General features: G+C 36.0%; 1 protein-coding gene across 1 annotated transcript in view; it reads left to right on the top strand.

The window, feature by feature from the left end:
- The window catches only part of IQUB (IQ motif and ubiquitin domain containing), a 71,693-nt gene that overhangs the window by 36,579 nt on the left and 11,935 nt on the right, over positions 1–23,179 (top strand). The window contains exons 8-10 of the mRNA XM_003261262.3: positions 7,211–7,386; positions 17,904–18,074; positions 22,507–22,683. Coding sequence (XP_003261310.2) covers positions 7,211–7,386; positions 17,904–18,074; positions 22,507–22,683 — 524 coding nt within the window. The remainder of the gene's footprint in view (positions 1–7,210; positions 7,387–17,903; positions 18,075–22,506; positions 22,684–23,179) is intronic.

Genomic DNA, 23,179 nt, shown 5'->3' with positions numbered 1-23,179 from the left:
AATTGACCATATAGTATTTTCCTCATTGTTTTAACCAGTTCTCACACTGCTATAAATAACTATCTGATACTGGGTAATTTCTAAAGAAAAGAGATTAAATTGACTCATAGTTCCACAGACTGTACAGGAACTATGGCTGGTGAGGCCTCAGGAAACTTCGTGACAGAAGGTGAGGGGGAATCAAACACCATCTTCCTGTGGTGGAGGAAAGAGAGAGAGTGAAGAAGGAGGTGCTACACACTTTTAAACAACCAGATCTCATGAGAACTCACTCACTATCTTGAGAATAGCAAGGGGAAAATTCACCCTCATGATCCAGTCACCTCCCATGAGGTCTCTCCCCCAACCTTGGGGATTACAATTCAGCATGAGATTTGGGTGAGGACACAGCCAAACCATATCACTCATCCTTGGGCAAGGTGATGCTGCAGAACTTTTTCTCAATTTACCAATGTTCTAATAACACTTATCAGGCTGAATACAATAAATTATATATGAGCTTATTACCTGCACACAACTAAGGTCCTTTGAAATATCCTAAGGACTACTGCAAAGCCCAGGAGTCCTGATAGAGCACGTGCCTTCATTTATTCCTGACTTTCTACCTTCTCAAGAGTATAGTGCAGTCCTAGGAGAGTAAAGGGCAAATTAAATGAAATCTATAAAACAGTAAAGATTCTGTCTCATATTTCGTAAGTACTCAATATGATAGTGTTAATTATAAAAAGGATTCATGTTTATTTTAACCGAATCTCTTTAGACTGGAAGTTACCTTTATCATTATTTTCCTTATTTAATAAATATTTACTAAGGACAAGTACTATGTACCAATTAATTATGCTACAAACCAGCTACTTGGTAGCAAGGCTAAGTCACATTCACAGTGGTCATCATACAAGGTAGAAGGGACAATCGCTTTAATAGAGAAATAAAGTGCTAAACACTCAGCAGAGTTAGGTAGATGACTTCTGTGCCAGGGTGTTGAGAAGTTGTCAGGGAAGGCTTCAAAGGGTGTCTAGGATTTTTTATTTGGCTGAGAAGTCCTTCTAAAAATAACCTGTCAGATCAGGGATTCAGTGCATGTCACTGTGTTGGAAAGCATTATTATCACTGTTGGGTACATATTTCTGTATGTTCACAGCTAGTCTATATCTGAATTTTTCCTTTCTTTCAGTTTCAAGTAATTGGTCGTCCATACTGTGGCCAGAGTGATTTATCAAAAATATAAGTCTAACGTAAAACCCTTTCGTGGTTTCTTCACCTACACAATCAGGTCCAGGAGATGGACTCCTTATACCTCTCCAGCTGAATCTCTCAAGAGTCCTGACTTCGAGCTGTTTGTGTGGCTCCCTGACTTTATCACTTATGCCGTGTTTGTCATCTGGAATATCCTTCTACCTTTCATTGCCTGAATGACTCTTATCTCAGACACAGCATTGGAGTAATGATCTTCCAGAAACCTCTCTTGACACACAGATTGGGCTTGAGTCTCTACTTTTTGACCATGATTCTCTATACATACCACTGTCTTAACTGTTCAAGAGAGGCTTTTAGTTGGAATCTTGCTTGGTTCTCTCCAGTTAGGCTTCTAGTCTGTGATGAGAATTTTAAAATGCAGATGCATCAAAACTGCCAATGGTGGACAAAATAAAGTAAATCAGTTTTTTCAAATGAACCAATTCCTTTAATATCTTTTGCTTAAAAATATTTGTAGTTATCAATATCTGTAATGGGCTGACTTATGTTCCCCCCAAATCCATATGTTGCAGTTGTAACCCTCATTACCTCAGAATGTGACTGTACTTGGAGAAGGGCTTTTAAAGAGATAATTAAGAAAAAATGAGGTCATACAGGTTGGCCTTCATCCAGTATAACTGGTGTACTTATAAGAAGAAGAGATTAGGACACAGGCATGTGTAGAGGGAAAATCCATATGAAGATACCAGAAGATAATCAACTGTAAGCCAAGCTGAGAAGCCCTCAGAAGAAACCAAGCCTGTTGACATATTAGTCTTGGACCTTTAGCCTCCAGAATTTTGAGGAAATAAAGTTCTGTTGTTTAAACCACCCAACCGATGGTACTTTGTTATGGAAGCCCTAGTAAAGTAATATAGCATCTCAATTTTTTTATTATCATCCCTAGATAACATATTTTAGGAAAGGAGGCAGACTCTCTCTTGTCCTCACCCAGTGTCTCTTCTGTATAGTTCTAGAAACCATCAGATTAGATATAAAATCAGTTTTGTTTAGCTGTTCCTGTGTCTTCTGTTTTTCTGTTCTTTGTTAGTAGTTGGGAAATAGTGCTTTTTGCTGACATATTTCATCCCTTACCGTAGATTTACAGGGAAGTTATTCATCTATAGAGAATTTTACCGGAATTAAGGTCTTTTATTTTCATTTCTCGTCGGCTTGGTTGGGTCGTTTCCTTTTTAAAAGCCCTACTGATAATCTAACGAAAATAGAGAATCTGAATGGATATGAATATGTGTACTTGAATACACACTTATGTATCTCCAGATTCATCCAAGACTTAAGTATTTATCTAGAAGAGTAGTATATTATTCTTTGAGTTTTTTTGAGAATAGCTAAAATAATAACTTAGTGATCTACCTAAATTTATTATTGATTCTAAAGGTTTCTGTTTTAAAACTGGGACATAAAATAGGATTGCTAATATAATTCCATTTTTATTCACTTTTGCAGAACATCCATATAATCTGATATAATTATATCAGATAAATAGTCTTAGTTATCAGACTATCTGATATAATCATATCAGATAAATTGTCTGTTATATCCGCAGGCCAGCAATTTTTCTCTTCATTCATAAACTGCCTTTTGGTATATAGATTTTGTCATAGTTCTTAAAGTTCTTTTGGTTGGTGAAGTTACCAGCTCTTAAATAACAAACTCATCAATCACAGATTTCTTAGACTTTCGTAACATAATTTAGCTCTTAAATTTACAATCTTTTTGCTAAACATAATTTAGCTTTTAAATTTGTAAATCCTCTTGCTGGACAGACCAAGCTGTTCAGTTTCTGTATGATGTATTCCTGATAAGGGACAGAGTGGATTCTTTTAAAGAACATGACTGGCAAGTCTTAGACCTGACCAGGATGAATTCAAATTGAAATTTGAGAGGAGAAAGAAATACTCTGATAAAACTATAAAACTAGATATTATGAAAGGCAGTGGCCAGATACAATACTTATGGCCTCAGATATTTATCTTCTAATGCATAGAGACTGATTTTAAAGTAAACATGAAATTTTTATTAGAAGAAGGCAAATATGGCTTCCAATTACATGAATTATTCCTAAACTTAGTGAGAAAGTAATCATGTCTGGGACATAACAATGCAAGGGTATATTTTACTTGATTGAGTTGTATATAATGGAAGACAAGGGTAAGTAATCTGCCAAGAAGAGTTCTACTCAAAGGAAGTCTTTAAACCTAATGGTGAAAATGTTGGGCTTTTAGGTGAAGATAAATGAAAAGAGAAGTAGAAATTCTGTTCCTGTGGAAGGATTTTATAGTATGTCCAGCCAGCGAGAGGCAGGGAAACATATTAGTTCCTCTAAGAAGGAATTATGTTATTCTCGCTTTTGTATGAACCATAGAACCAGTGTCCTTTCACATAATAATTGCTGAAAAATTATTGAGTGTTTTGAATTGGCAATGAAGCAATAGGGTTTGGGCAATTATAATAACCATATCAGAGAAATAGGCTTCTTGGAATTCAGAAAAAAAATTGGTTTGATTCTATGGCCAGTTCATGAGACTGTAAAGCTTCATTATTCTCATAATCTAATAATAATCTCCATCTGAAAGGAAAGATTTAGATGGCTTATTAAGTAAATGTAGCCCTCCAGTGGTAAACCAGCTGATAAGTCCACACTGAAAAGGACTGTGTGTAATGAAAGGATGACATGGTTTGTGAGAAATGGGAGAGTATGTTGAATGAAGCTAAATCTATGTAAACCTCTGTGGATGGAAGAGAAGCCTACTGTCTATGGGGAGGAATCCACGAGCATCCTGCTTGTGGAAGTGAAAGGACAGAATTTATTCTGCAAATCAAAAACCACATGTGAGAGGCACAATAAACAAGGAGAACTATAAAATGTGGCACATAAGTATTTTTAGGAATAGTTCAGAAAATCCAAAAAAAACCTGCAATGAACTGAAACTTATGATACATGCCAATGAGTAAAGTGACTGGGAATATTTGTTCAGAATAATGAGCAGTGGGCTGCAGTTTCAACATGTTTTGCTTTCATGTCTATGCAGAGCATAGCACAAACATGGCTTAAGTGAGTTTGGGTTCCCAGTCCAGATGTATATTCCAAGGTATCAGAGTAATGATCAAAACTGTTCTCAGTAATCTTTAGTCATGAAGAATGGGCAAAGTACTCAGAAGACATGATCTTTCAGAGAAGACTTGTGGTTATTACAAACATTACAGCTTTTTATAAATCCCTCCTACTTTTGACAGCTACATGACTGACATTTGAGGATTATTTATGCTAAATTTCCCCAAGTTTCCCTTGTTGAAAATTTTGTTGCATCCTATGCATTTTGACATGTAGTGTTTTTTTCTTTGTATTGTTATACTTTTTACTTTGATTAAATTGTTATTTTTGATGATATTTCTTCAGTTAACAAGCAACTGGAATATTTCTATTTAAACTTTTGTTATTCTAGTTTAATTGTTTTGTGGTAAAAATGTAGTTTGTAACATTTCTAGTTTCTACTACAATATGATATGTCTATATAAATGGTTTATTGAACTTGGAAAATGAAGTTACATTTTCAGCTTTTGGTGTTCAGAGCTTGATGTATGACAATTTAATTTTTAAAAATCATTGTTCAAATATGCTTTTAATTTTTTTACTTGGCTCTGTCATAGACTAATGCATTTTTATTTTATCTATTTTTTAAATAATATAAAACATACTCCCCAACATTGTGTTTATAATTGATAGAATTTTTTAAAAACATATTTGATGGTATATGATTTCCTATATAAACATTCATGACAATCAGACCTTTCATCATAAAATCACCTTCTACCTAAAAGATCTGAATTTTGAGGTTCTCCCCCAAGTTTAATGTTTTAATATTGCTATTTCTGCTTTCTTTTTTGGTCATATCTGCTAACCTTTTAAATTTCACCTTTCATGTCACTTTTTTTCACGTGTGCCCTCTGAAAACATCATGTCACTAGAATTTTACAAAATTATCTTATTTTCAACAGAAGAATATCTGTATAATCATTTCATATTTTAAACATAACTATTATGCTTTGTTTTGCTTTTCTCATCTTGCTTTTTGCACTATTTAAAATATTTGGGTTTTTTTTGCATAAACTCATAGTTGTTATTATCTTCTGCAGTGATTTGAAATGTTAGGCATTCTTCTGAAAGTTTTCCAAAGACTTTCCTAAAGCATGGTAAACTATCAAATAGCTTGATAGGCTACCCTTTTCTCTAGTTCCGAGTTGCTTAAGTTGGAGTTTCCCATCTTCTGCTATGATGTTCACTTTCTGAGATGAGAAGCAGAAGTTTGGTTAACAACATTTGTGTGCCTTTTTGACAGTCTTTCATTTATTTGGTAGTATCTGCACTATATCTTTTAGAAATTCCCCAGGGTTTCTTACATAGGGATAAACTCCTTTCAAATTTTTAGTACTGATTTAAGTCTCTCTCATTTCTCCTGTCTTTCATATTTCTTTTATCGTTTTAGCAGTGACGTAGGAGAGGGGAGGTAGCAATTTGTATAGAAGCTTCTATCTTGACAGAAATTTGGTATGCCATATTTTAAGAGGTACTATGATAAATCAGAGGAGCTTGACTTACATGGACAGAAAATGAGTCAAATGATGCACAATTGAAGAAACAGAAATATTTATGTCTAGAGAAGATAAAACATAAGTGGGGGGTGATTGCTCCCTTCACATACCTAAAGGAATACCATGTGGCCCAAGAAACAAACTGACGCCGTATTGCCTCACAGGCTAGTATTAGAACCAGGGTGGGCAAATTAAACCTGTTCAAGCTGCTAAGAGAAGGATATTTTCTTAAACGTGGGTTTGAACAATTTAATTTCTCAAGTTATTTCCAACCCTATTCTTTTGTTAATGTAAATAATGTTGACATTTTTGAAATGTGGGATACAAAAGAGTTTTCTTCTCCAAATTTAGTATATGTAAAAATTAAATGGAAAACTTGGTAAAATGCATATATCTATCTGAGCTTGGAAATTTTGATTTATTTAAGTTTGGGCAGCACATTTTTTATTGATAGTAACCAGGGCTTTAAAATATCATAAATATTATTATAACATAATGCATTAGTTTGAATAAACAGTAAATGCAATTACTTTATAACATTTGTGACTATAATTTAGAGTTCTGTAAATAAATGGAAAACAGCACCTAAGTGAATGAAGGAAATGACTGAAATCAACAATTTTACATAAAACTATATCAATTTGGGTCCTTGGGGAAGCAGACACCAGAATGTAATTGGAAGTGAACGATAAAGGGGAGAGGGAGCAGAGGAAGGAAAAGGAAATCTTCAGTTTGAGATGAGATTTGACACCTCATCAGTTGAGAGAGGGAAGGAAAGAAGATGGGGTATGGAAGATCTTAGCTCTAAGGAAGCCTAAGCCAGCCCAACAATTGACTCTAATATGATTGACCACAGAAAAGTCCACTGTTGGGCACATACAGTCAGGCTCTGACTCCCACATGGTGTTTGGTCATTGATGAGAGCTTTGTAGGCAGAGTATGACCTCGGCTTCAACAAGGCAGCAGATCTGAAATGCTGTAGTTGGAACTGTCAATTACCTTTGCCCCTTGTGACAGGTACTCTCTTGAAGGGAGATGTGAACAGTGCACGCTCATGGCTGCCACAAAGTCTAAGTCATATTTTTGTCAATGCTAGGCAGTATGAATGCTCACTTGGAGTTATAATTTGACATCATCTGTACTGTTTCCCTTTGGCTTCTGTTTCTTTGACTCTACTTTTATTAAGTCTCTCTGCTTCCACTTCGTCACTTTTTTTCATGCATCAGGTGTACAATATGAATGATTCTATCTGTGTATACTTTTGTTTAAATTGATGTAAAAATAAAAAACTCCTTGTCAGGATGTGATCATAAAAAATGGGATTTTAAAAACTCAGGAGTCTATTGTGTTATTCCTCTAGTCTGGCGGCAAGAAGAACTTACACGTATTAACCAATCTTTCACTGGAGCTGAAAGGAAAGCTGCTCTGTGTGAACTTCTGGAAAAAGAGACTCAGATAATTGCTTCCATTGGGAGACATAGATACATTGCTTATATGGCAAATCAGGAAGCAGCAATACAAGCTTTTTTGGATAAGGTTAGTGAAGTGACTACTATTTAAATATGAATGTATTCTGAGTTTAAAAATGTAGAATAATGTACCAGACAAGAGACTTAGATTGCAAGAATTTACATGAATTTTCTTTAGGATTTTGATGACATATTTCTTAAAATGTGATATATATTTTTTTCTGGTATAGCTTTAGATTTTAATAGCAGCCTAGAGTAAAAATTGATAGGTAATATGAAATCCATACATTCTTAATTAAGGGGATTGGCCATGAAGGTAAAGATGGAGACACATTTCTTGTGACTCTGTTCATTTAGATTTAGATTGGCTATATAAATCAGATAAGTTGTATACTGTGATAAAATGCAAAGTATTAAAGTCACGAAACATCTAGGTCTGGGGTGCTCTGATGGTAAGCAACCTGGGAGAAATAGCTATAGAGTAGTATTTTTGCTTTGGCTCACCACATCATTAACTGACTTCAAATTTCTGACCGAAAGAATATATGATTATTGAAAACCATGAAAACATATAATTAAGGAAAAAAACTAAAGTAATTACCACTTTTGTGGTCAAACTGCCTGTTTGGCATTGAATAGCCTGTTTCCATAGTGATCAATTTTCTTATATAAACCTAGTCTTTCCAAACAATTTAAAGCCAATTCCGCTATGAAGGGGTGCATTTCTCTAAGATGTTAGCCTGTAGTGCTTCTGTTTCTATGGTTCTTATTATTTGAAGACATTTGTTCTTAAAAACCATATTTTTGATATTCTCAATGCCCTCCTCTCATCTTCTTCACTCCTTTATTTGATCTCAGTTTATCTGTGGCTTTAACTACTACCTGCATCCCAGAACTCCCTATAGTTCCATGCCAGATCCCTTTAAGGAGCTTCTACATCATATATCCAATGGCCTACTGTCACTGCTCTTTGGATATCCCAAGATTACACTTCAAGGAGACATGATGAACCCTAAGTCCTATCACCTTAGTATCCCTTGCCCCTCACCTGTAAACTGATCTTGTTCTGCAGCATAAACCTATCTGTATGAAATTTCATCATCTACTCAGTTGTTCCAGACAGAAACCTGGGCATTATTTTTGACTTCCCCATCTAGCCAGCAACCTGTTTATTCTATTGTTTAATACCTCCTCAATTCTTTTTAATCCTGGGTCAACTATTTAATAGTGATTTTGAGCACTTACTAAGTACTCTGCTTTAGCATACATTGTTTCTTTTTTTATTATTATACTTTAAGTTCTAGGGTACATGTGCAGAACGTGCAGGTTTATTACATAGGTATATATGTGCCATGTTGGTTTGCTGCACCCATTAACTTGTCATCTACATTAGGTATTTCTCCTAATGCTATCCCTCCCCCTGCTTCCCACCCCATCACAGGCCCCCATGTGTGATGTTCCCCACCCCATGTCCAAGTGTTCTCATTGTTCACTTCCCACCTATGAGTGAGAACATGCGGTGTTTGGTTTTTTGTCCTTGTGATAGTTTGCTCAGAATAATGGTTTCCAGCTTCATCCCAGCAAAGGATGTGAACTCATCATTTTTTATGGCTGCATAGTATTCCATGTTATATATGTGCCACATTTTCTTAATCCAGTCTATCATTGATGGACATTTGGGTTGGTTCCAAGTTTTTGCTATTGTGAAGAGTGCCATAATAAACATACGGGTGCATGTGTCTTTATAGTAGCATGGTTTATAATCCTTTGAGTATATACTCACTAATGGGATCACTAAGTTAAATGGTATTTCTAATTCTAGATCCTTGAGGAACTGCCCCACTGTCTTCCACAATGGTTGAACTAGTTTATACTCCCACCAACAGTGTAAAAGCATTCCTGTTTCTCCACATCCTCTCCATCATCTGTTGTTTCCTGATATTTTAATGATCACCATTCTAACTGGTGTGAGATGGTATCTTGTTGTGGTTTTGATTTGCATTTCTCTGATGGCCAGTGATGATGAGCATTTTTTTATGTGTCTGTTGGCTGCATAAATGTCTTCTTTTGAGAAATGTCTTCATATCCTTTGCCCACTTTTTGATGGGGTTGTTTGTTTTTTTCTTGTAAATTTGTTTAAGTTCTGTGTAGATTGTGGATATTAGCCCTTTGTCAGATGGGTAGATTGCAAAAATTTTCTTCCATTCTATAGGTTGCCTGTTCACACTGATGGTAGTTTCTTTTGCTGCACAGAAGCTCTTTAGTTTAATTAGATCCCATTTGTCTATTTTGACTTTTATTGCCATTGCTTTTGGTGTTTTAGACATGAAGTCCTTGCCCATGCCTATGTCCTGAATGGTATTGCCTAGGTTTTCTTCTAGGGTTTTTATGGTTTTAGGTCTAACATTTAAGTCTTTAATCCATCTTGAATTAATTTTTGTATAAGGTGTGTAAGGAAGGGATCCAATTTCAGCTTTCTACATATGGCTGGCCAGTTTTCCCAGCACCATTTATTAAATAGGGAATCCTTTCCCCATTGCTTGTTTTTGTAATGTTTGACAAAGATCAGATAGTTGTAGATGTGTGGTGTTATTTCTGAGGCCTCTGTTCTTTTCCATTGGTCTGTCTCTCTGTTTTGATACCAGTACCATGCTGTTTCGGTTACTGTAGCCTTGTAGTATTGTTTGAAGTCAGGTAGCATGATGCCTCCAGCTTTATTCTCTTTGCTTAGGATTGTCTTGGTAATGCGGGCTCTTTTTGGGTTCCACATGAATTTTAAAGTAGTTTTTTTTCCAATTCTGTGAAGAAAGTCATTGGTAGCTTGATGGGGATGGCATTGAATCTATAAATTACCTTGGGTAATATGGCCATTTTCACGATATTGATTCTTCATATCCATGAGCATGGCATGTTCTTCCATTTGTTTGTGTCCTCTTTTATTTTATTGAGCAGTGGTTTGTAGTTCTCCTTGAAGAGGTCCTTTACATCCCTTGTAAGTTGGATTCCTAATACCTCCTTAATTCTTTACTTCTTCCTTTCCAAACCCACTACCATTGCCTGTAGGGAAAAGGCTCTGCCCTGGTGTCCTGATGACTCTGCATATATCAAATAGGCCTTCCTATCTCCCCTGGGAGGATGTCATGAGACAGGTCTTGCCTTATCTTGTGTGCATGAGCTCGACCCTGACTTAATTGAATCTGGATTTTCTTCTCATCTGGATTTCTTTATGTTTCCAAATTGAGCTGCTGCCTCCAGTTTCACTTCTCAATTCTCTTCTCCATTATCTATATCACTGCCAAAGTGGCCTCACTAAACACAACTCTGACCCTGTCCTTCCTCATTGCCCTTAGGGAACAAGGATTTTCATGTTTTCAAACCTCACTTATCTCACTGTTGTATCACTGCCATCTCTCCCTGAATACTATACCCACACTGCTTCAGCCATGCTCGATTACTTGCATATCCCCAGAAAGACCAGGTGCTCTCGATCCTTTTGCATTGAGTGCCTTTACATGGAACATCCTTTCCTTCCTTCCTTAGTAGCTAGCTATTGACCCTGTAAAACAAGCTCAGATGCCTCTTCTTCCAGAAAGCAAATGCTGGTCCACCTACTCTAGCCTGTAGTATATGCTCTCATGAGACTATCTCATTTCTGTCTTTGTACATAGTGTGCACTCTTTATTGTATCTACATGCCTGAATTCTTTCTAGATTTTGAACCTTTAAAGAAAAAAGTTGTCACTTATCTCTGTGTCCTCATATCTTAGCACAGTTCTTACTACAGTGTCAATAAATGTTTATGGAAGAAGGTAGGGAGGAAGAATAAGGAACAGAAATAGTGGTTGTATAATTTTGTATTCCAAGTTTCAAGAAATTATGTAATGTAGATACTGTCATTTTAAATGCTTAAATATCTTAATTCTAGGAAAGATGAATTTACTGTAGGAAAGCTATAATATTCATACTTCTCTGGAGTCATCTTTTGAAATAAATTTATTTGTTTAGCAAGTTGCTTTATCTTGCATCCTGCTTCATCACTGGGATACTTAACTGTTAACCTCACCAGAGAAGAGAGTATGGGCCCAGGGCAACACGAATATTCGAAGGAGCTGGAAGCCTCTGAGTGTCCATGGATAGGGAAGATGCGTGTCACCTTTCTTTATTTGATGCTGAGCCTTCTGCAGAATTTTCCCACTGGTGCCATCATACTGTTTTCTATTTCCTGCAAACTATTTAAAATTCTATTGTTGTATATACTTACACAATGTCTATTCTTTATGCCCAGAACATTCCCTACCCCAGGCCCCATGTCTAGCATTGTCTATAAACATTTAAACTTTTTGAAATTATGGAGTATCCATAAATGGATCAAGGCCCAACATATGAAAGTGATTCCAGAGTCAGTTGATGACCACTACTCTTTCTCATGAGGTGTGGTACTCTAAGATGGTCTTATGTAAATCTCACCAAAAAAAAAAAAAAAAAAAAGTGAAATGGAGAAATTTTAAAATTCTGTTTACCAGAATTCCTAGGAGGAAGGAAGATCTATTTTTTGTGTGTTTGTTTTTTTGTAAATACTTTGATAAGCTGTTGGGGTGGAATTTGAGACTGAAGGATCCTGAGTACAGAAAGAATTGTTCTATTCCAGGAAAATGGAGGTTTTCAAGAGTTGTCCTAGAGGGAAATAGGTAAGGTAAAGTGAGGAGACAATTGGAAGGCAGTGGATGTACAGTGTGACTTTTTGTGACTTCTTTAGTTATGTGACTAAATAAAGGAAATATTAAATGCAATGTAATTTTATTTTTGGAAAGGGAGAGGAAACCAGATAAATAAGCTGGGCTCCATGTCCAGACGGATCAGGGTAACACACAAAGGTGAAAGGCAGAGAATTGAGGGAAGGATGAAGTTAGCCACAAGAATTTGTAGAAATCAAGGCAAAGGCGTTTTGTGGGTCACATGTTTTAGAATTGGAGTTCTAAACCCACAGTTACCCCAGCTGATAAACCAATTAATCTCATCAATCTCCAGGCTAAATTTTAAAGGAAATTGACATTTTAGTTGATACAATGGGATTTTCCTTCAGTTTTGACTAAAGACTTGTATTAGGACAGGAAGAACACACCACAATATGGATCAGCTACACTTGACGACAACTCCCAGTCAGTGCACATAGCCTAATTAATCCAGTGTTTAAAAATATTGACTAACAGTGACTTCTGGCCTGCTTTTAGCCTGCTATAGTAAATTAAAATCTCACTCAAATTCAGAATCATTTAAATCACCTTTTTGTATATGATTCTATACTAAGAAGATGATTAAGATAAATTTTAGTCTTTTGATGCGAACACTTACAAAATGTCCGTTTTTCACTATGTTTGTCAACCTCCCCCACCCCCAAGCCTAGTATTATCTCTAATATTCAGGAGGAGTCAGTGTTGATTTCATAAAACTTGAATGAAGTAACTTATTATTCTAAAGTTTTTGATTTTTAAGAAAAGATAGCTTATGATTAATCCCTGAAAGTAGACAAGGTCAGAGTTTTTTTCAGATGTCAAAATTAACAAACAACCAGTGCCATATGTGAATTTGAAGATCTTCATTTAACACCACAATATACAGATATATCCAGAGAAACATTTACTTTCCTTTAATTTGGAAATAACTTTGGAGAATACAATTTTATATTTTAGTTTCAGTTTCACTTTTTTGAGTCCAAATACTGTGTGGTTTATTGAACCAATATTTTATTTTTAATCCTTTTGTCCTGAGCATAGAATGTCTCTGAATAATGAATTATAGAGTCTTAAATTTATCCAGTCAAAGCATTGAGCTAATAGATTATAATAGACTCTATACTAAGTCCTCATTCTTAATAAAAGGCTAACTCTAAAGATTTTTTAAAGCATTAAATAATTAGTAATTTTAACCCACCAAATATTGACTTCCACAGGGTATCAAATATTAAAAACTTGGCTGGGCACGGTGGCTCACGCCTGTAATCCCAGCACTTTGGGAGGCCAAGGCAGGTGGATCACGAGGTCAGGAATTTGAGACCAGCCTGACCAACATGGTGAAACCATGTCTCTACTAAAAATATAAAAAAAAAAATTAGCTGGGCATGGTGGTGGGTGCCTGTAATCCCAGCTACTCGGGAGGCTGAGGCAGGAGAATCACTTGAACCCGGGAAGTGGAAGCTGCAGTGAGCCGAGATTGCACCATTGCACTCCAGCCTGGGCAACAGAGTGAGACTCCATCAGAAAAACAAAAAACAAAAAAAACAAAAAAACTCAACACAGCTTGACAGAGGTGAAGAAATTCAGGTCAAGAAGTTTGAATCAAAAATCATCAGCTGGTTTCTAATATATCTTTGGGTGTTATTTACCCAAACTGTAGAGACCATTTGAATTTCTGTAAGATATTTTTCCTTGAGTCAAGGCCATTTATTTATTTGATAACCATTGATTTGTACACTATTCACAATTGCAGGCTTAAAAAACTGCAATCCATGTTAGCTGTGTCTTTTAAATGCTTTTTCTCCATACCCAGATAGCTAACAGTTAGTGGGGCAGGAAAGTGCCACTGCCTGTTTCTGAACTCTGCATGAAATAAGGGTGCTGCTATGGCTGAGCAAAACCCCTGTGCTATGTAAAAGAAAGGTTGATCACTATACAGTAGCTTTTGCGGAGAGTTAAGGGCTATTCTTAATTTGTGTCCTTAGGGGCTTGATAATTAATTTAGGAGGAAGAAAATATGTACTCTCCTAGTGCAGTCATTTCTTTTTTGTGGAAGCCTGCTGCTCTCAAGGTTCTTGTTATTTCTCCACCTTCCTTTCCCTGAAATGTCTTCCTGCTGTTCTTCTGTTTCTCTCTTCCAGGGTCTGTGCTGTCTCATTTGTTGGCAGCTAAATGGAATTTATTATGCTCCTATTTTCTGAAGTAATTTAAGTACATGATTGTTGTATATCTGTTATCACAGCCAAAGCTTTCAAAGAAAAAAGGAAATAGGGAAGAGAAATAAGCAAAGTTGACATTTTTCCTGTGTCAGAGTAAAAAACACCTTAAGCCCTGAAATCAAAAAAGCCTAGGCTCGAAGATCAAGTTATCTGTGTTGGCTGAAATACATCTAAGTATAAAAACAGCTTTGCTGAACAGATTTTTTAATATCTTTTCAGTGCCAGCTCTAGGGAACTTGAACTTCAAATCTAGGATTCTTTGATTGTATCACTTGGTTCCCTTTAATCTGGCTAACTCCTAGTTATTCTTCAGATTTCATCTTAGATACTTTCTTTTTAACAGTTAAGTGCTTCATAGCAACCCATAGTTACCTATTTATCTACAGTCATCAAGCGTACTCATTTTTTTTCTAATTACTTATTTTCTTACCCTTCCATCCCATGAGATTTGAGAGTTCTTAAAACCAGGATAGTATTTTATCTACTCAGTGCCTAATACATTGATTAATGTATAGTAAACACAGTAAATATTTGTTGAATGAATGAAAGAGTATTGTAGACACGTGAGATATATAGAACTACATGAGAAATTTCTTTCTTTCTTTTCTTTTCTTTTCTTTCTTTTTTTTTTTTGAGATGGGGTCTTGCACTGTTGCCCAGGCTGGAGTGCAGTGGCACAATCTTGGCGCACTGCAACTTCCACCTTCTGGGTTGAAGCAATTCTCCTGCCTCAGCCTCACAAGTAGCTGGGATTACAGGTGAGTGCCACCGCACTCAGCTAAATTTTGTGTTTTTAGTAGAGATGGGTTATCACCATGTTGGCCAGGCTGGTCCCGAACTCCTGACCTCAAGTAATCTGCCTGCCTTGGCCTCCCAAAGTGCAGAAATTATAGGTGTGAGCCACTGTGCCTGGCGGAGAAATTTATTTCTCATACTCTTTTGGGAGAAATGGAATTAGCAAACATAAAACAATTATAAAGCAATTTGGATCCAAATTTCATTGCCTGTAGTCACTGAAATAGAGACACTGTATACTTGTGTGTGTTTGTGTGTTTTTACAAGTACAATAGGATTTCACATACAAGTGATATAATTGTTTCAAACCATAGTAGTTAGAAGAATCTTAATGGAAGAGGTAGGGTTTGAGTTCAAAACTGAAAGGTGGAAAGGACTTAGATGAAGCATATATTTGGAAACCAAGATCTAACCACATTATGCTATATTTGTTAGGGCTAAAAACTTGGGAGGAAGATAGAGTTAAATCAGTCTATCAACTGAAAAATACAATGTGATAGGTAAAGTAGGTGTTTCATAAAAAGGTCATTATATTTGAATTATTACAAATGAAATAATTTACCACCCTGCAGATCAAAAGGTGTTGTCCAAGTTACTGGAAGAAAAGGAATTGCATTTAATAGAGCAAACCTGAGGAAAATTGTATGCAAAGATTAAGACACTGGTTAGACTTTAGAATATTACAGCATGAAACTTAGCCCTAGCCTTTAAAAACTTTTTTAAAAGAGCTTTAAAATAAGCATCAAACTTCAATAACACTCTGAGGCCTACCCAAAATAAAGCTATATGCATTTAAAAATTATTTTATTTCTAAGTGATAAGAATTGAATGATAAAATATTTTATTATTGAGCTATTTTCCTTATAAGCTTTTAATCAATCTTAATTATATCAGTCTGATAATAATACATTATTTAATATTAAATTTATGCTGTAACAATATAAATTAATTATAGGGCTACAGCTTCTCATTTACTGGATTTAAACTGGAGCTGAGAATCTAAAGTTTCTGATGAAGATTCCTACCTCTGAATAACATTCATTTTGGCTTTGATCTGAATATGATGCCATTACTTCGAGAATATATCAAATATAGTTGTTTTTAAGAGGTAGCTTTGCAGTTCTTAATGTGATTTGGCTAATGTGAAATATAAAAAATTAGATGTAAATTGATGTTACAACTAAACTTCATTCCTTCATTCCTGATACTGTCATTGTTTTTTTTTTTTTTTTTTTTTTTTGAGACAGAGTCTCGCTCTATCACCCAGGCTGGAGTGCAGTGGCACAATCTCGGCTCACTGCAAGCTCTGCCTCCTAGGTTCACACCATTCTCCTGCCTCAGCCTCCCGAGTAGCTGGGACTACAGGTGCCCGTCACCACACCCGGCTAATTTTTTGTAGTTTTAGTAGAGACGGGGTTTCACCATGTTAGCCAAGATGGTCTCGATCTCCTGACCTCGTGATCTGTCCGCCTCGGCCTCCCAAAGTGCTGGGATTACTGGCATGAGCCACTGTGCCCGGCCTTCTGTCATTCTAAATACAGTTTTATATAATGTCTCTATTTGGTTAGTCCACATTCCTGATGATCTGTTCCAATACATAGAGCTTCAAATTAAACCTTACGTTAGATCACATCTAAGATTTAAATGTTTGCAAGTATGGTGTAAATTGTACTACAAGGACACCAGAGCAATGACAGTTAACCTACAAAAACGTCCAACATGTTTTTGAAGAGTTGTCGTGATCAACATATTCTTATTTCTGGAAAATTATCATTAGGGAAAGAAACTGAGCAGCTTTGTACCCTAAAGTAGAGGAGCTAATAGACAATAAGTGTTCACTGTGAAATTTCTGGGTGAATGCATCTCCTCTAAATGTCCCTGTCAGAGGGAACAGAAGCAGTGGCAAACACAGAGGTACCATCATTAAAGATTATCCTGTGTTTCCTGAGGAGGACTAATTTCACCTCCTGTCTCTAATCTCTGAATTCTTAGCCTGGGAGTCCTCAGAGGAGCTTCAGGGCAAGTGAACTTCATTTTTGGCCCTTCATTTGGGAGGTGGGCTAGGTTGGGAGGCACTAAGCCAGATTTGGAAATAGGAAATGAGAATCTTAGCCAGCATCAGGGAGGCAGGAACCACAGCCGAGCACTGTTAAGACAGCAATATAGCTCTTTCACTATGGACATCTGCTTTGAGAAGAATTTTGAACTTCTTATAGAAGTATTTTTAATAGGACATTAAACCATAACTCAGAGAGTCCCTTTTTGGTATATCTTTAGGTCTAAATATGTTGAGGATTGTCATAATTACTCTACAAAAGTTATCTTCAATTGGCAAGGCAGGATCAAGACATATTTATATACAGTCAGTATAATTGAACCAAGCAGATAATTGTCCTCATGGGATTAATGAGTAATTCCATACATCTCTCAAACAATTCAGCATAAAAACTAGTAGCAAATCCTGAATATTGGAGAAGTGTATGAACTTCTACAGACTGAGTAACTGTCTTTCATATTTGTTTTTTTCTAAAATATTTTACTTTTGCCTGATCTGCAAATTCTTAATTTTTTTTTTTTTTTTTTTTTTTTTTTTTTTTTTTTCAGCTATATGCAATCTCCTCCCCCCCCCCCCCCCCCTCCCCCCCTCTCCCCCCCCCCCTATTTTTTTTCTTTATTTTTTACTTTTGCCTGATCTGCAAATTCTTAATTTTCTTAAGCTTTAGCGATACTTTAGTTATAAAGCACATTATATTAAAGTAGACTTTTAGTAGAAGGAGCAAAATTGTTATTCGTAGTTTCTAATTAACTGATAATTATAAACATAATATTATTTTTAAGTGTTCAGCTCCAAAGATATGGAGAACCCCTAATGGCAAAACAATTGAGATGGATACACAGTTCACCATCAGAGCCAGAGAGCTGCAAAATATCTATAAGTGCATTATGCTGAAAAATATCTCTCAAGATGAGAGGCTGGATGTGCTCTTAACTCTTAAACACACTGTAAAGGTATGTTAACTTTCTCTTAGTTTGGGGGTAGAGTTCACTATCAATAAAAATAAATTAATGAAATACTAAAACAAATAAAGTGTTTTACATTAAGAATTGTTTTGGTATAATTTGGGAAGGATGTGGTTTATGCATTAATATTTACCTAAAAGTTCTCAAAATATGTTATAATACATAATAAATGTAAATATAATGAATGTAAATGTATCTTTATGCGATGAATGCAAATATATGCAGTATAGCATGAGATTAATAATTACATAAACAGCAATTATAATCTACATATTTTGACATTTTTCAGTGAAAAATTGATAGCAGTTTTAAAGCAGCACCATTGTATTTTTATCTTTTTTCTTGTCAATTATTGATTTTCTGTGTTCTTCATCCTACTTTTAATGAAAACAAAGTTGGTGGATGTCACAGATCAAATTTTCCCAAGAGACAAGCAACAAACTCAGAGATGGGGTTTATATTCAGGAAGTTTGTTGGAGAGTGCTATCAGGATAATTCCTGTGAGGGAGTAGAGAAATCAGAATCGGGAGGATAGAGAAATTAAATTGTGGTGGATTCTCAACAGTGACCTCAGCCAGTGTAACAGGGAATTCTGAAACTGGAAAGGCCATCCAGAGTTGTCCTGAATTTAGGCAAGGGGCCAGGACAATTTACTCCCACTTTGACCATGTATTGGATGGGCTGCCCCCAGAAGGGCATAGCTTTGGATGAGATAACTTTCTTTATTAGAGAGCAGTTCTCAGAAAGAGGCTCACTTGAGAGTTGTCAGCCAGCAATCTACCAGGATGGGGAGAGCCTCACTTGAGAGTTGTCAGCCAGCAATCTACCAGGATGGGGAGAATACACATACTGCTGCCTGGATCCACTTCATGTTGTAGGTTTTAGGATTAGCTCCTCCGGATTGAGATAGGCCCGAAAGCAAGGTTAATAAGAAAAACTGCAGCCCCTAGTGTAGTCATTGGCTTTAAGGCCACAAGACATGCTCACTGTTTCCTTCATCTACTATCTATTTTAGATTTCCTTCTCCCTGAACTAGCATCTTGACTGGTCCAGGTGGCCCACTTTTTGGAGTGACTTGTACCTTGAGAGGTCTGAACCACAGGTCACTATGCTTTTCTCAGGCTGAGGCTACCAGACTTCCATTTACTGTCAAAATCAGGCAAAGATATACCAAGAAATGCCCATTACCTGGGTGCCAAACATATTCTTCTCTGTCCCTGTTGGGTAATAACTGCACCATTGTCTTCTGAAGATCAGAATCAGTTACCTCTATAAGCAAGAAAACACTTGCCTTGCCCGCAGGTCTCTTGGCCTGCGGAACTTAGGCATTAGTTGTAGCTCAGAGTTTAATGGGACTTACGCTGTGTCATACATTAGAAGCATCTTTCCTCCAGGAATTAGGACCTCTAAACTTGAAAAGTCCAGAGTTACAGGGGCAGGAAGCAAAAATTTCCCAAGTAGTAAGTGGGGCCATTTTTACTTTCACCTCCTCTGTTCCCAGACTAAGGCAGTTTCAGGGCTTCCACTTGGTCTTCCTCATCATGGTAGCTCTTACTCCACAGGCCAAGAAATCAAGGGTAATGAGGCTGTGCCAACTATCAAGTATTCTATTCCAGTTATATATTCAAGGAGCAGGGAAATGAATGCTAGGTGGCCCTGTGAACCCAGTAGATCCATTATGATCTGGACCTGGGCCAGGACTTGATTTAGTTTTTGTTTTCACATATCCCAGACTCTCACAGGATCCTGGGTCTTTATACTGCCACAGCAATTAGTCATTTGATTCAGGATGTCCCTGAGAAGAAACGTGACCTTAGATGAGGCAGTTTATTTTCAGCTGATGGTAGCTGTCTGTCTTTAGGCAAGGTGGCTCTCTTCAGCACAGGGAATTCTCAGAGAGAGGCTCAGTGGAGAGCTGTCAGCTACCACAAACTGCCACTGAGAGTCTGCTTCAGTGCTGAAGTAGGGCTGATCTGGGCAGCACACTCGAACATTCATCACAATGAATATTTTGTCTATATTCCTAATTAAAGGGGAAACCCTACTGTTATTAGGACCATTGGTATAGCTTTTGCATTTTATAGCTCAAATTAAAGGAAATACTGAGCTTACGTTATGGTCAGTGTAAATAAATTAAATAATTTATATCATTTTATTTAATTTATCCTGACCATAACGTAAGCTCAGTATTTAATGTAAGCTTATATAATAAGTGTGCAATACAGGTAAAAAGTATTTGGGTTCTGAATTGTGCTTTTGAGTTCTCAAGTTAATAAGACACTCGGCAGATGCTCGTTCAGTATAGCATAGAAATATGGGTTGTTTCTGTGTGATCATCTGTATTAGCTAAAGTTTATACATAAGCAATGGATTAGATAACTGCATGGTCAGTCTGTTTTGGTCATCGATATGGCGCAGATTGCCAGAACATATAGACATAGATATTGTAATGAACATCAGTGGTTCACGATATATAACAACTGAAAACTATCAGCCATATTTAGGTCCATCTAAGTGAGGTACATGATTACAAACCTGAGAATTTCGTAAGCATAACATTTTGATACCCTGTGTAGGTTTCTTTACTCCTAACTGTAAAGAACGCTCTTTCTGTGGATGAGTTTGTGTGTCTGTCCTCCAAGGCACACAAAACTCTTAAAACACATTAAATAATTGGGTAAATGGTTCTTCCAGGGAGACATCTCCATAGCAGCAAAGGCATTGACTGCCTTTTTTCTGGACCACCTTTTCAAAGATGTTTGTGTAGTAATCAACCTTGAAAGATAGAGATAGGTAGGGAGGAAGAAGCAATAGGTCCAGAGGTAGGAAATAAACATGATACTTATAGAGAGCAGTAAAAAGACCAGATTGGCAAAAAGAGAGTGCTTAGGGAATACAGTATAAATCCTGACATAATTAGGACCAGTAATAAAAAGGCCAAAGGATGGACTCATAAAAGGCAAATCATGCATATCTTAATATGTTTAGTATGAAATATTCATATATACATTTACTTGAAAATATTTTGATGGAGGATTCTGACTCTATTCATTTATGGCTGCACAACCTTAAAATAAGTTAATATTTATGAAAATCAGTTTTGTCATTTGTAAAATTAGTTGCTCTGAGAATATGTATGTGTGTATCTATCTACATGTATGTAGATACATATACACACACATATATAAACAGAAAAACTTAATATAGTGCCTTACAAAGAGGGGGGCCTCAATAAATAATAGGTGTTATTTTGATGATAGTCACTAATACAGACCAGTGAATTTTAAACCTCAGTACATATTAGAATCACCTGGAGAGCCTGAGAGAGGAACAGCATGAACGAATATGCGCATAAATGAGTATAATACCTAGGCCCCACTTCAGAGCAGTTAAATTAGCTCCTCAGGTATGAGGACAATATTAAAATTTTTAAAAATCTCCCCCAGGTCCTTCTAAGGTGCCTCCAGGATAAAGGACCACTGATGCAGACTCTCGTATTAGCCTTACCAACTATGTAGTACAAAGTACAGAAGAGCATTATTTTACAATTAATGACTTTATCTTCTGACTCCTTCATTCAAGCTGTGTATCTTCCAGTTTTCCCTTGGCAGTTGGAGGACCTTATAAATATTTCTACATTAATCGCTTATTACTTGTGGCTTTGTGGCTTTTTCATCCAACCACACTCATTTCTATTACCTTATAAAAAATATTGTGACCTACAATAAATAGGCAGAAAAGTGAATAAAATATATACGTACAGTTTAACAAATATTAAACAGGAAGTTGCCAACGTTTCTAGTGTCCTCTTTTCCCTTTGAATTACAATTCCTCCTGTCATCTCCTAGAAGTAACTATATACTGACTTTCATGGTAGTCATTTTCTTGATTTTTCTTCAGTTTTACCACCTCTGTATAAATCTTTAAATAATATGGTTTAGTGTTGCTTATTCTTGAATTTTATTTGACAGAATTGTACTATATCTGTTATTTCGTACCTTGAGTATTTTGCTTAAAATTAATTTGTAAGATTTACGTTTTTGTTGTATATAGCTATATATACAACAAAAAAATTAGATAATATTTTATTGTATGAATAAGCCATAATTTATTAATGTAATCTATTTATGGACAATTGGCTGTTTCTAATTTTCAGTTAATATGAACAGTAGAGCTCTACATGCACATTTCTTTAAAGAACCTAAGAGTAGAATTCCTGGGTCATAGATTATGCATATCTTTAACTCCAGTATGTTGGATAATACCGATTTTTTTCCAAATTAGTTTTACCAATTTATACTCCTACTGGCAATGTTTCATTTCTTTAGGAATGTAGATTTTGGTTTGTTTTGGTGGCAATTTGAAAATGAACTTAGTGATTTGTAAAATTTTATACCATATATTTTTGTGTTTTATATAGGAACATGAATGTAAACTAACTCGGGAAATTCTAGAATTGATTGACAGAGAGGTTGACCTTATGATGAGAGGAGTCAAACATCATAACCTTGAAGGACTCCGAAAAAGAATTGCGACACTCTTTTTTCATTATATCAAAACACCTCTGTTTAATCCTGAAGTTGCAAAATACCTTAAGGTATTTTACATTTTTCTCTATATTCCTTTTTCAAAATCCTAAGATGTGGTATAGTAAATTGAAGTATATTCAAATTTTGCTTTAACACTTTACTTGGGAGTCCATGTGGAATACCATCTTATTGGTAGTATCTCCTTTGAATGATACTTTATGTTGGTAAACTAAACTTACTCATTTGACTTGTGTGTATTTCCAACCTTCAATTATTTCCTAATCTCTTCACCAACTTTCCAACTGAATATTGCATCATGTTGAATGTATTATGATTTCTCACGCCTCCATGGCTTTGTACACACCATTGGTTTCCCCTGGAATGCTATTCACTATTTACCCAGCCAATTCCTGTTCATTTTCTAAGACTCAACTCTCATCTCTCCTCCTTCATGTGGCCTCACAGGGAGTTAAATTCTTTTTTTCTGAGATTCCATGTTATACCTTGTTTGTGTTCCTTATAACACTTATCACAAAGTTATAATTATTACTGAACAGGTCCATA

Source organism: Nomascus leucogenys, chromosome 13 (assembly GCF_006542625.1).
Source record: "Nomascus leucogenys isolate Asia chromosome 13, Asia_NLE_v1, whole genome shotgun sequence".
In the NCBI taxonomy this organism is placed as follows: domain Eukaryota; kingdom Metazoa; phylum Chordata; class Mammalia; order Primates; family Hylobatidae; genus Nomascus; species Nomascus leucogenys.
The sequence above is the reverse complement of the archived record's forward strand: the minus strand, read 5'-3'. Positions and strand labels throughout refer to the sequence as shown.